At 36.7% G+C, this 14,680-nt stretch overlaps 1 protein-coding gene across 1 annotated transcript; it reads left to right on the top strand.

Moving 5' to 3' along the window:
* Positions 1 to 8,076: 8,076 nt before the first annotated feature.
* Positions 8,077 to 12,404, top strand: LOC143856248 (protein SMAX1-LIKE 5-like). Its single transcript, XM_077366410.1, has 3 exons — positions 8,077 to 9,389; positions 10,387 to 10,651; positions 10,738 to 12,404. Exons 1-3 carry the CDS (start codon positions 8,167 to 8,169, stop codon positions 12,211 to 12,213), a joined length of 2,964 nt encoding a protein of 987 aa, XP_077222525.1. The 5' UTR covers positions 8,077 to 8,166; the 3' UTR covers positions 12,214 to 12,404.
* The last annotated feature ends 2,276 nt before the right edge of the window (positions 12,405 to 14,680 follow it).

The raw sequence follows: 14,680 nt of genomic DNA, 5'->3' as shown, positions 1-14,680 counted from the left end.
CCGATAATCGGACTAATTAACAATCACATGTCCTGCCAAATTCTGTTGAGAACACCTTGATCAGATGATCCATCAAATCTTATTTAGGGTTTCACTAAGAAAATCTAAACCATTGGTTTTTTTTATCAATTTTATCATGAGAGTGGGATGTCCGTTCAACATGAGACCAAAAATTAATCATATTTGCAAATGGGACGTTGAGGCCAATTTGAAAGCAGTTAACTATATCATATGTAAAACTATAATTACTTTGCAAATAATCATATTTAGCTTTAATTAGAACCATTTGCATATAAGATTACACAAACAATTTTTAGCGGTATCTAAAGAAATCCTAAAAGATCAATGGAATTTGTCTCAATAATTCTCTCCAAGACTCATTTCTAATAATACATTCCAAGCCCAAGCAACAAAATCAATAATCAGTCTCTTAATGCATTCATCTAGGACTCTTGGGACATTGACGGCATTGTATTGACCAGAATCATCATAAAATCATGTATTTTAATTGCATGATGATGATGATGATGATTATTGACCCATATGCTATATGTAAGGGATTGTGTATTGCATTGCTTTTGTATGTGGGAGATAAGGTGAATGCATGTATGTGAGAGTTAAGGTGCATGCATGCATATGTAAGCAAGAGAGGCTATATATTGTGGTGCGTACGATAAAATCCAGCAGGTTACTTATAATTAGAACATGATGGCAAGGATTAAAAGAGGGTGCGAGGGTGCGTATTTGGTCGTACAACTAGACCTCCAAAAAGTGACCCGGACCCGCAGGTCCACCCGGCCCGCCTGTAAATTCCGGGTCCGGGTCACCAATCTGTGACCCGTTTAAAATTGACCCGCAGGTGCCCGTAGAGAATTACCAAAGTTTTATTTTGGCCTTTATTCCTGTAATTGTCATATTTTTTTATTTTCTTTGTAATTTTTTTGGTAATTGTCATATTTTATACGTTCGTTTGGTACTTTTTTGGTAATTTTTCTACTTTAGTTCCTTTTCGGTAAATTTTCATTTAAAACTTAGTAACTTTATGATTATTATAAATTGCTATTATTTTATTGCTACCAACCTTTGGGCAATTTGTACTTCTGTCAGATCTTTGCAGCAAAGGATGTTGACAAGCCGAAAAGTAGATTAGGGGAAGGTGGCTAGCGAATCCCTATTAAAAAATAAAATCTTAAAAAATAATATGTCAGAAATCCGGGCAACCCACGGGTCGGCCCGGCCCGGCCCGTACGGTCCGGGTCCAAGCATAGTGACCCGTAAAATTTTCCGGGTCATTTTGACCCGGCCCGTTTTACCCGGACCCGTACGGGCCGGGTCAAAACCTGCCTGGCCCGCCCGTTTGCCAGGTCTAGTAAATAGGTTGTGCCCCAAAAATCATTTCCATAGGATGATTCTAACCTTCCGATCTGGAGAGGGACTCAGATTATGGAAACTTCTATAGATTGGACGGTTGGGATCATCTATGGAAATAATTTTTAGGGCAGAACCTATTTATGCTATGGCCCATCAATTGGGTGGTTTGGATCATCCTATGGTGTGGGCTGTACAGTCCATTTTGAAAAATATGAGGTGAATTTATCACTGCCCTTCTAGAAATTGTGTTCAATTACATAAATACGCTTGGCTTTCGACTTGGTGGTAGGGAAGACCTATTATTTCTTCATGAGAAAGAGTTTTTATATGGTGTAAACCCATATACTCCAGCATTTTTCAAAAAGTATTGTACTGGTCACACCATAGGATGATCCAAACCGCCCATTAGATGGGCCACAATTCAAATAGGTTGTGCCTAAAAAATCATTTCCATAGGGTGATCCTAGCCCTCCAATCCATAGAGGAAATTCAGATTATGGAAACCTCTGTAGATTGAAGGGCGAGGAGCAGCCTATGGAAAACATACTCAAAACTTCAAACAACATTGTCCATCCTCTTGTTTGGATAAAAATTGTCCATCCTCTCGAGTTTCTTTCCACTTTCTCTTGATCTCTAACTCTAAGCACTAACTATGTACAATATAAGCAGGACTTACAACACTTTGATGGATGGTCCCACTTGACTCAAAATAGCTTCTGACCAGGACTTGCAAACTAAGATCTGAAAAAGCACTCCAAAAAGGATAATGGATCTAATGAAATACTATTAGATTGTATGAACCACTATTTATACCTCGGAACCACTACATAGTGGTAAATAGTGGTTCCGAGGTATAAATAGTGGTTCTCACTGTATAATTAGTGGTTATGAGTGTTTAAGCTACTATGTATACACTCATTCTCACTTTTTATAGTGGTTTTGACTGTAATTGTGGTTCTCAAGAATCTTGAAACCACAATTAGTGCTTGGAATAATTTAATTGTTGTTTCTTTCATCTAAATGTGGTTCTGAGTGTTTCAACCATTGTTTCTAAATTCATGACAACTTTGAGACCCAATGAAACACTATTAAAACGTATGAACCAATATTTATACCCCGGAACCACTATTTATATCTCGGAACAACTACATAGTGGTAAATAGTGGTTCCTAGGTATAATTAGTGGTTCTGAGTGTTTAAAACCCTATAAATACACTCATTCTCACTTTTTATCGTGGTTTTGAGTGCGTAAATTTTTCAATCTCACAATTTAAACTCTCGGAACAAGTATTAGGCCATCTAAACTATCAACTACCATAAGATCTGAGTGTTTAGACAAATAAGTAACTCATTGTTAATAAATTCATTGCAACTTTAACACCCAATGAAATACCAGTAGAATGTGTGAACTTTTATTTATACCTCAGAACCACTATTTATACCTCGGAACCACTATATGGTGGTAAATAGTGGTTCCTAGGCATAATTAGTGGTTCTGACTGTTTAATTCCCTATTTACACACTGATCCTCACTTTTTATAGTGGTTTTGACTGCAAAATCTTTTATTCTTACTATTTATACTCTCGGAACCACTATAGTGGTTCAGAGGTCTACATGGTGGTTAGGACCGTATAAATAGATTACCTAAGTGTTTAAATTGTGGTTCTGATCTTCTACATAGGGTCCTCACTGTATTTCCACATTCAGAACCACTATTCAAACCATTGGAATCACTACTTAGTGGTTGAGAGGACTAAATATTGGTTCCCACATATCAACAGTAGTTCCGAGAACAAAATCTTGCTTCTACACATTTAAGTAGTGGTTCTAATTGTATAGACATGAATTTCATTCAGGTTTACTCTAAATAGAAACATAGAGGGCAATTGAGAGATAGAGAGATGATGACAATACACCATAGCATTGTAAAGAGGATGATGGCAATGACAAATGCCTAACAAACCATAACAAATCCCTAACAAATAAATAAGATAATAACAATATATACACCATAGCATTGTAAGGAACATGTTAAACCTATGCAAATGTATCACAATGAGCCTACTAGAGAAGCTTAGGTTTCATAGCCAAAGAAAATAAAGAGATCCAATAAAATCTAGATGTTCTGAAGGGGTGTTTCACCGGTCTGCAATGGAATGTTAAAAACAATGGAGTTTTACAACAGGCAATGGAGTTTCATCAGTTGGCTTGGGGAAGAAGAAGGCAAAAAGGTAGAAAGGTTAGGTGAAATGCATTGGGATCTGTTTCTTATTTTCTTGGAGGGAAAAGCAACTCAAGGGCATTTTTGTCTTGAAACATGCTTTGGGATGCGTTTCACCCATTGTTGAGAATTTACCCAACTCAACCCTTTTTTTAGATTTTCAGTTAAAAATCACATTTTTTAAAGAATTTTCCCAAAAGAATAATGTCAGAACAAAGCAGTCATGGACTCAAAACTCCAAGCCCATGTTTGGCCAGAGTGAGAAAAAAATTCCATTGAAAAATTTTCTATTTAAAAAAAAAAAATTATTCTAGCATTTAGTGACAGTATTTTCGGCTAATACATTTAATAAAGAAAGGGTATTACTAGAGTTTTTTTATGATGGTCATATAAAACTGCCCGTGAAATTAATGCATACTCCTTGCAGTGCATGTGATGAGCCATAGACAAATTTGTAAAACTAAATAATATGTTACCTGTCCAATCCTATAATTTGAGATCGACTAGGCAAGCCAAAACATGAAAGACCTCTTGGATCACTTGGGTCTTAAATTCCAATGATATGGGGACTAACTCTAGAGATCTCATACACTCTCTTTTCTCTTGCTTGTTTATGATATTCTAACGAGTTTCATTACCAAGGGCATCATGTCCTTGGTAGTTCTGCCTCTTAGACATTGTTCTAAGGATTGAGGAGTTGTCTTGTTGCTTCAATTGTATCATCTTTCTTTAATTAATATATTGGTTGGGGTCCGCCCAACCTCAGCTTACCAATAAAAAAAAAAGATCGACTAGGCAAATTACAGTGTTGGGATCAATTACAATGATCAATTTTTGGGTCTCATATATGGGGTCATGTACATATGATCGAGGCCGTTGATTTTTGTGCGACCAAAATGGTGTAGGTCCCATGCTAAATAGTCAACACATGCGTAAGATAAAAGGGCTACAAAAATCAACAGTAAGTTTTTTTGGGGGAACCCTAAACAGGTTTAATGGATCAAGGGATAAGATTGTAAAATCATCATTTCTAGGGCTTTAGACCATCCACATTGTGACCACCAAAACTATGATCTCGCCCATCTGATCAAGTAATTAGGATCATCCTATTGTTGATATCTTTGGGCTATATCTCATCTAATACAATAAGCTGGGATGAAAAGAGGAGAGTTTTTTCCATTTTTTTGAAAATCACATGAGAATTACACGTCACATTTTTTGACTTTTTTGAACAAATGCACCCATTCAACTCATATAATTTCAATCCTAACCCCCCCCCCCCCCTCCCCCCTTTATACTTTTAACAAAGGCACCCATTAAATCATATAATTTCAATCTTACCCCCATCATTTATGGTTTTTTAATCTCTCACGTGTCCCCTCTACAAATGCAGCTTCTGTGTATAGCTTATGCACTGTATTTCTGTGTATAGAAAGTAATTCGATAATTTAATGCTCCATTCAACTCATATAATTTCAATCTTACCCCCCTCATTTATGGTTTTTTAATCTCTCTGGAACTCACGTGTCCCCTCTACACATGCAGCTTCTGTGTATAGCTTATACACTGTATTTCTGTGTGACGTGTAATTCTCATGTGATTTCCAAAAAAATGGAAAAAACTCTCTTCTTTTCATCCCAGCTTATTGTATTAGATTTCTGTTATCACCAACGAGATTAGAAAAAGTAGCTTTTTTTTGCTAATACGACGACTGCTCATATCAAGATCTCTATAGTTTGAAGAGTTGGGATCATATTAGGGAGATAATTTTTTCGGCGAGGCCTGTACGGTGGGTCGCAACAAATGAACGGTTTGGATCTTTGTATAAAGTGACCTCATGCAATAATTTTTTTAAAATGCACTATTTATGGTGTGCACTTTCTTCAAAGATCTCAAGTGTTCATAATTGGGTCCAGCTAAGGATTCATGATCAATTAGAGAAGGCAAGGAGTACTGGCTGTGAGAGAATGGGTGGGGCCCACCTTGAAAAAGGCAGCACCCTTGATATTTGATCCAACAGCAGCCCCTTAAATCGATGGATACTCTGAGCAGTTTTACAAGGCTTATTAGGTGGGATTAGGGGTGGCAATGGTTCGGTTTCGGTTCGGTTCGACCCCCAAACCGAATCGAACCTAAATTTGAATCGGTTTGGTTTTACCGAACTGAAACCGAACCGGTTCCGCCAATTTTTATATCTACTAGATTTTTTAATGAATACTTAGCTCTTTTTAAAAATAACTTACTTTTGGTTCAAGTAACATAATCGTCTCCTATTAATTCTCTTCATGTGAAACATGCCCCTATTAATTAGGTTATTAATTTTAACGATAAACAAATCGTCTAGGAGAGAAAATCACTCTCAAATTTTTTTTAGAGACACCTCTATTAATTAGCTTTTGAAATTTCTATTAATTCAGTTAGAAAATCACTCTCAATTTGTTTTGAGAGACACCCCTATTGATTAGCTTAGTGTGAAAACTGCTCCTATTAATTAGCTTTTTCTAAAAATAAGCTATAAAGCATTCTTTATACTTTTTTAATAAAAAATCTATAGGGTGATCTTAACCATCCGATTGAAGATGAATTATGGAAACATCTATAGATTGGAGGGCTAGGATCAGCCTATGGAAATGATTTTTGGGGCACAACCTATTGATGTTGTGTTCCATCACATGGACGGTTAGGATAAACCTATGACGTGGTCCGTACAGTTCTTTGTCGGCCCGTGCATCGCACGGGTTTTTTACTAGTTCCCATAATCAGGCTCTCGATCAATACCCGACAACTACGTCATGTGCCATGTGTACGATGGTGATCGTATATTCGTATGAGCGTGGAACTCCATGCCGAATCAAAGTAGTTTGTCTAGAAATAAAACCCAAGTGGGTAGTTGAAAAATGGATTGGATTAAGACAAAAGAGTCTCAGATTAGACTTTTATAGAAGACTGAAAAGAGGATAAAATATGCTAAGTAAGATAGCAGACAGATGGTTGCTTTTTGGGTACATGAGGAATAAAATGCTCTCTCTCTCTCTCTAAGCCAATTTATCGTGGAGCCTCCTTTTCTTAGACAACAAGATGATAAATATAGGGAAACGATTTTAGCGCTCCAATGTTTTGATAAACATGCGCTCCCATGTTTGTCGTGTAGTATTTAAAGGGTTGTCAAAGAATATTTTGGTTCTCAAAAAGCTCTTAAAGCCCTTTAAACACTACACGACAAACACGGGAGCGCATGTTTATCAAAACATTGGAGCTCTGAAATCCTTTCCTAAATATATACAGATTTACATGCACATGATGATAAATATATACGGATTTGTATGGGCATTCACCATATAATTTCTCAGAAAGAATTTATATAACCCTTACTAAAGAAAATTCTCCCTTCTCTTTCTCTTTCTTCCTCTTTTCTACTTTGCCTTTATTTTTATTTTCTGAAATTCCTGTCCGTTAAAAATATGATAAGGAAAAAGGAGAGAGGCTAGCTCTGATTAAATTTGAAAAGTGGGTCCCATGCATCGACCCTTTTCAAAAGCATAGATGGAAGAAACCCATTTGCACAAAAATAGAAAAGAAGAAAAGAAAAGATAAACTACCCTAAACAATAATAGTGCATGTTATGAGCATGGAGCATACATCAGAACTCAGTGTATAAACTTGATCTATCTGTCTGGTTCTTCTTTAAAATGCATGGGCCATGGCCCAAAACTGCTTTCTTTGTACAATCCTAACTGTTAGATCAATGGACATTTTATGGACTTCACAAGGTTGAACCCATCAAGCATTGAGTTTTAAGCTCAATTCAAGTATACATTGAGTTCCAGTATATAGTCTGTAGTGTATAGTAATGGAATATGGTAAACTGGAAGTGAATCTTTCTTATAAATAGTTATTTTTTCTAGCAAAAACCATGGACTGAACATACTTGGAAAAAGCACGGTTACATGGATAAAATCTACTTGACAGCTTTTCATTGTCTCAGCTCTCAGGAGAAATCAAATTCATAAAATTCTCTTTTTGAAAGTTCCCACAGTTTATAATCTCTTACATATGAGAAGGTGTGAAGGCCAAGATATGGCAATATAATAAAGTAAGGATTGGAAATGATGTAGAAAGAGAACCCATGAAGTGGAAATAAAAAGCAACAACAAAAAAAAAAAAAAACAGCTTCAAAAAGAAGAAGAACAAGAAAGAGAAAGAGAAACAAGAAGAGCAAGGTGGTGTTTGGTTCTCTAAAGCTCTCTACAAGCTCTTATAGTCCTTTTCAAATCTCACCATTATTGAAATCTTCATTACATGTCTGTTAGGCAAAAAGGGTAAGTTGCTGTTTTTGTGAAACAAGTGAAGATAAGGAGGAAACAAGGTTTCAACATCATATGAACATTTAGGGGCGGAGTGTTAGACAAGAGGAAATAAGAAGAAACAAGGAAAGCAGCTTCAAAGTCTAAATACAAGTATACGAGAGGTGTATTGAAAAAGAAGAAAAGAAGAAGAAAATCAGTTTCCATCATCAAAACAGGTGAAAATCAGTTCTACAAGGGGGGTTTTGGCGTGGTATTTTGGCCAAGTTATGCGTGGAGGAGCTTGCTCAGTACAGCAGACCCTCACATCAGAGGCTGCCTCTGTCCTCAAACACTCACTAAGCCTAGCAAAGAGAAGGGGCCATGCTCAAGTCACACCCCTTCATGTGGGTGCAACTTTACTTACATCTAGAGTGAGCCTCTTGAGAAGGGCCTGCCTAAAATCTCACCCTCACTCAACCTCACACCCTCTCCAATGTAGGGCTCTTGAGCTATGCTTCAATGTAGCTCTCAACAGGCTACCAACTACTCCAGTACCTCTCCTCCATGGCCCACCTTCCCTCTCCAATGCCCTCATTGCTGCCCTTAAGAGAGCCCAAGCCCATCAGAGAAGAGGTTGCATTGAACAGCAACAACAACAGCCTCTTTTGGCCATAAAAGTAGAGTTAGAACAGCTTATCATTTCAATCTTAGATGACCCAAGTGTTAGTAGGGTGATGAGAGAGGCTGGTTTCTCTAGCACCAGTGTTAAAAACAATGTAGAAGACTCTGGTGGGGCACAAAACCACAGAGAAATCATCACACAAAGCAGTTTATGGCAGGCCCAATTTTTGAATTCCTCTACTGAGCAAAACCCAGTTCTTTTTTCTACCCAAAAGAAGCAAATCAGTACCCATTTCATAGATTTAGATACTGATAAGGAGGAGGATTTCAGGTTGGTTTTGGAGGTTCTGTTGAGAAAGAAAAGGAGGAATACTGTTATTGTTGGAGACTCTTTGTCTAGCACAGAAGGCCTGGTTAGTGAGTTGATGGGGAAAGTAGAGAGAGGAGAGGTTCCTGAGGAATTAAGGTCAGTGAATTTCATAAAATTTCAGTTTTCTTCTGTTTCTTTGAGGTTCATGCAGAGAGACGATATGGAGATAAAAGTTGCTGATTTGAGAAGGAAGGTGGGTTCTGTTGTATTAAAAGGAGGAGCCATCATCTATGTAGGGGATCTTAAATGGGCTATTGAAGAAAGACATGGGGAAAAAGATGGAGTTTTTTCAGTGGGAGAAGTCCCTTGTTATAACCCAGTTGAGCATGTTATTGCAGAACTAGGAAAGTTGCTTTCTGATTTCAGTGGGTGTACTAGTAAGGTATGGTTAATGGCAATTGCAAATTACCAAACATACATGAAATGCCAAATGAAGACACCTCCCTTGGAAATTCAATGGGCTCTCCAAGCAGTTCCTCTTCCTTCTGGTGGCCTTACATTGAGCCTTCATGCTTCCAGGTGAGAAAAACCTTCCCTTTCCTTTGATGAATTTAAGACTTGGGCTACTGATATTGGCACCACCATGTTTTAATAATTGCACAAACTCAGCTTTTCTTTCCTTATTTAATTGGCTTCTGACAGCTCTTTAGGAACTATAATAAGCTTTGACAGCTGTTTACAAAAAAAAAGACAAGCTGAGTTTGTGCAATTATCAAAACATGGTAGTGCCAATATCATTAACCCTTATTCTACTATGATAAGAAACCTACCATTTTGGTTTTTTGTTTTGAAGCTATTTGTTTTTTGCTCTAAGCTTCTAGGGTCTGAAAATGGGACCACTGTAAGAAGTTAGGTCAGCAGCGATATAACACACTATCATTTTCTTCTTCTTTGGTTTATCTGGTTATAGCTTCTGAAGATTACAGATTGCTATTGTCAGAAACCTGAAGGTCGAAAGTAAAGATAATTTTGGAGGTTCATTTATTTTATTTTCTTTCCTTCTTCTTTTTTGTTTAAAGATGAGTCCTAAACATTTTTGTGCACTCTCAATGTTAGTAATTCTCTACTTGAGTTTTTATGTAGCAATTATGAGAATTTCACTGCTGGAAATTCATTTATTTGGAGTAATCAGAAATTTAATAGGAAATGAAATGTAATGTAGTTGTTGGACTCATCTTACCATATCCTTTATTCTAAAACTTTTCCTTTCTTAAGTAGAAAAGAAAAGAAAGAATACATGATAGATTTAGGGAAATGATATCAGCACAACCGTGTTTTGATATTTTCGCTAAACCATCTTGTCTTTTATTATTTAAAGAGCAGACAAAGGTTAATACAGTTCCCAAAAAAGCTCTCACAAGCTAATTAAAATAAGAAAAGACAAGCTGGGTTTGTCTAGTTATTAAATAAGGTTGTGCTGATATCATTTCCCTAGATTTATAGAGAAATGAAAAGGTTTTTAAAGTTAACATTTCAATTCCAAATAGACTATTTGATTGTTTCCAATGTATTGCAGTGGTCTGGACTCAAGAGCAGCATTGCTCTCCCAAAACCCATCTCAACTGTTGGAGTCAGAGCCTTTAACAGTCAAAGAAGAACAAGAGAAATTTATCTGTTGTGTAGAATGCACTTCCAATTTTGAAAAAGAAGCAGGAATTTTCAAGTCAGCCAATCAAAAACCTTCATCTCTGCTTAGCTTTATTGATGTCAAAGATTTTGACAGAGGTTCAAACCACCTGCCTTACTGGATGCAACAACATAGAACAGAGAACAATCATAAGGTAAAAATAGAACTCCACTATCTTAATCAGTTTGTCATATAGACGACCAATTTCTCGAATTCCCATAACTATGTGTCTAATTTCAGGATATTTTTCTTCAACTGAAGAGAAAATGGAACAAGTTATGCCAAAGTCTACACAATCCTAGGCATAACCAGATTCAATTGCACCCTACATTATTTAACCAAAACATTGGTGAAAAGAGCTACGCTTATATTTCGCCTTATCCTTGGTGGTCTACCAGCTTACAAAACAACCAAAAGAAAATCTTTGCGGACCCAAATTGCCCCAAACTGAGCTTAGATTCTCTTGACAAAATTGAAAATAATGATGCGAAGTTTACACTTTCCCTTGGCAGTCATCTGTTCTCAGACTGTGTAACGTCATTGAATCAATGGAGAGAAACAAAAGAGGCACGAGAATTAGGTATGAAATTGCAAGAAAACATCCCTTGGCAATCTGAAACCATTCCTTCTATTACAAAAGCATTACTTCATCATAAATTAGGTGCGAAGAAGGGGAGTTGGTTACTGATTGAGGGTGATGATTGGGTTGGGAAAAGAAAACTGGCACGGGCAATTGCAGAGTCGATATGTGGATCGGTCGATAAGTTTGTTCACATGGACTTGAAGAGAAGAGACAACAAGGGAACACCATTGGCCATAACTCTTATAGAAGCCTTGAGAAACAACACAAGCTGTGTGGTTTTAGTGGAAGAGATCAATTGCGCAGACTCTGACTTCGTAAAACTCCTCGCCGGTGGCTTTGAAGAAGGGAGATTTAACGACCCAGTTGGGGAAGAGGTGGATACTACTCATGCCATATTTATCTTGACCACTAAAAGTTCCACAAGGTTGGACAGCAATGAAAAGCAACCAAATTGTGTGATTCAGATGGGGCTACAATTTGAAGAAACAGAATCTAATTTTGCTGTGTCCAAAGAGTATAAACGAAAAGCCGAATGGGATCTGTCCAACAAGTCCAAGCATCTAAGAACAGGTGGGAAAGAAGACCCATTGGTCATAGAGGACAATGAGAGTAACAAAGGACAACTTTCAAGAAAATCAAGTTCCAACACCATAGATCTCAATATCTGCATGGAAGAAATCGAAGAAGAGGACAAATTCGAAGAATCCAATGATGTTCCTACTGATCTGACCCAGAAAAGTGCAACTGATCACCAAATTCTATACGGGTTTCTCGAATCAATCGAGAACCGCTTTGTTTTTGACATGAACCCAACTCAATTCTGCCAAATTTCGGAGAAATTCATGTCTATGCTCAATGCCTCTTTTGATGAGGTGTGTAACAGTGAAAGGAGGGGGTGGTGTTTTTGTGTTGATGGGATGGTGTTAGAAGAACTGGTGGCTGCATCTGGTTCTTTTTTGGAGGGTTTGTTTGAGAAATGGCTGAAAGAAGTTTTTCAAATGAGCTTTCTAACGGTCAAAAAGGGCGGGAAGGTAGGGGTGGTGAGGCTATCTTTGGAAGGCAATGAAGAGAATGTTATGGAATTTGGGTTCTTGGGTTCGAATCTCCCCAACAGAATCCAAGTAGCATTGTAAAAAACCCAAAAAGGAGGAGAGAATTACTGAAATGCCCCTCCAGTGGTCTGTGTTTTAGTCTTAGTACATGGATTCCCGTCTGTGTTTAATCAGTATCTGTGAGAAAATTATGAAATGACAAGGGTGCTTTGTTTTTCTCTTTTCTGTCTTTATATTTTTTTGTATCCATTTCACTGGAATTATTATAGTCAGTGTCTCAATCAAATTCTATTGGGAAAATTGCCAATGGGGGGACACACTTCTGAAAAATTGTTAAAGAGGGTTGATAACCCCCTTTTGAGAGTTTGATAACCCCATTTAGAGGGTTGATAACCCCCTTTTAGATACTTGATAACCCCAATTTCGTCCCTCTAACAATTTTTCAAAAGTGTGTCCCCCCGTTGGCAATTCTCGTATTTTGATGTCCCCAACAGCAATTTTTCCAATTCTTTGGATTTTGAAAATTGATCTTGAGCAAGAAACTGATTATTGGACTCAAATTTGCATTTAATTTTGAGTCCAAGAATTAGTATTAATCAGTATTGGACTCAAAATCTTCAAGATCCAAAACGAATAGGGCCTAAAAATGTTAGCATTTCCACCTTTTTATTTGTCTTTTCCTCCATTTCTTTTGAAGTAAAAATGGACGTAAATTTTGTTTTATGTTGTAAAAATGAACATCAAACAAATTTTATGTCCTTTTTTACGTTGAAAGAAATGCAGCCTCAGGGGAGGAAAACAAAAATGGGATGAAAACATTGAAAAAACATGTGGAAATATAATATAATGGACTGCATTTCCACACCCTTTTGCTTGTCCTTCCAGCTCTGTAAAATTTGTTATATGACCATTCTATGTCAAAAGGAATGGACCCTCAACTTAAATTGGGTGTAAAACAAAATTTGCACCCATTTTTCCACTTAAAAGTAGGCATAAAATTTGTTTTGCACCCATGAAAATAACAGTGCTTTCCTGAAAATAACTTCATTTTCAAGAAAAGACTGACAAAGGGCGTGTAAGTATCTTTTTCCCTAACATTTAATGTCTAAAACCATGGTTTAAAATTTCGGTTTCGGTAATCATTTCGGACCCCACAGAAAACCGAAATTTCGGTGAAATCCGAAATTTGGTATTAAGCGTCGAAATTTGGGTTTGAAATTCCGAAATTCCGAAATTTCGGATGAAATTTTGTAGCAATTTTTTTATTATTAAAAAATGGCAGTAAAACAAAATTTTGGACTGAAATTCCAAAATTTAGGCCGAAATTTGGTAATTGGCGAAATTCGGAATTTCGGTTTCGGTCCCCACCGAAATCCGAAATTCAGTTGCTATTGATATTGGAGAAGAAAAGGTACAAAAAATAATTAAAAAAAAATTACAAGGGGACGTGGAAGTCACTCAAAAAGCTTCATATTTTTTCTCCATCCTCCCTATTCTTTTAATACAATCAATTGAGCATTCATGTTTCATTATAACCCAAGAAAGGAGTAATCATAGATGTGTCCACACAGAGACACAAACTCTCCACTACAAGCCAATGTTCCTTTCCCATATTTTTTTCTACATATCATTTGCTTTTGATTCAAAGACCCATGAAAAAAAAACATGAAATCATTGCATTCGACGGCATAAACATATGAAATCATTGCATTCAACGCAATATGTGAGTCTTTTTATACATTTGAATGGCATTCACGACAGAATTCTCCCTGTTTGGATTGCAGGATTTTTTTTTGGAAAAATTTTGAAAAGAAATTTTTTTTCCAAAATTCCATGCTTTTCCATTGTTTGATTACACATGAAAAAAGTGACTTGCACCACCTCACTTCAAGTTTGATTTACAATGACTTTAATTTATAAAGATATCACTAAAATTTATCATTTCCCTCAAACATGTGGTAATATAATAAAAATCCTAGCGGCCTATTGGAAGTATTCATAGAGTAACACTCTTAAGAATGTAATGGGTATTGGAAGCATTCACCCATTACATTCTAAATTGTCATTCTAACGGGGCCTATTGTTAATGCTAATGGGCCTCATGTTAATGTTAATGGGACCTCTTTCAGAAAGTGGGAATCACTGTAGAATCTGCACATACTATATTTGCTTCTTTAAGAAGTGAAATTGTAGCCCTATTCAGGTTGTTTTGTAGCAACCCATGTGAGGTCAGAAGCTAGTTTTATACTAATTGACTCTATTTTCTTGTGGGCGTCGCTCCTAATTGGCCTCTAAAATTTGGGACTACTCTGGAGAAATTTTCTTGTCATATAAGTGATTTATTTTAATAATGGCACTACTCTTCATTTGAGACTTTTGTAGTAAGCTGTGTAACGCCGTTACAACTCCAAAAAATTGTCAGCAAAAATAGAAAAGCTTTCAACGAAGTGAGAAGTGTGAGGATCAAAATAAGTGTGTGTCGATATCATTTCTCTGTTTATATTGCTGTAAGCCATGAAACTCTTCCCCTATTTTAGATGGGTCCTAA

This window comes from Tasmannia lanceolata, unplaced genomic scaffold (assembly GCF_043159265.1).
Source record: "Tasmannia lanceolata isolate RefF3 unplaced genomic scaffold, GAP_Taslan_0.1 ptg000023l, whole genome shotgun sequence".
Classification (NCBI taxonomy): Eukaryota; Viridiplantae; Streptophyta; class Magnoliopsida; order Canellales; family Winteraceae; genus Tasmannia; species Tasmannia lanceolata.
This window is presented reverse-complemented; position numbering and strand designations above follow the sequence as displayed.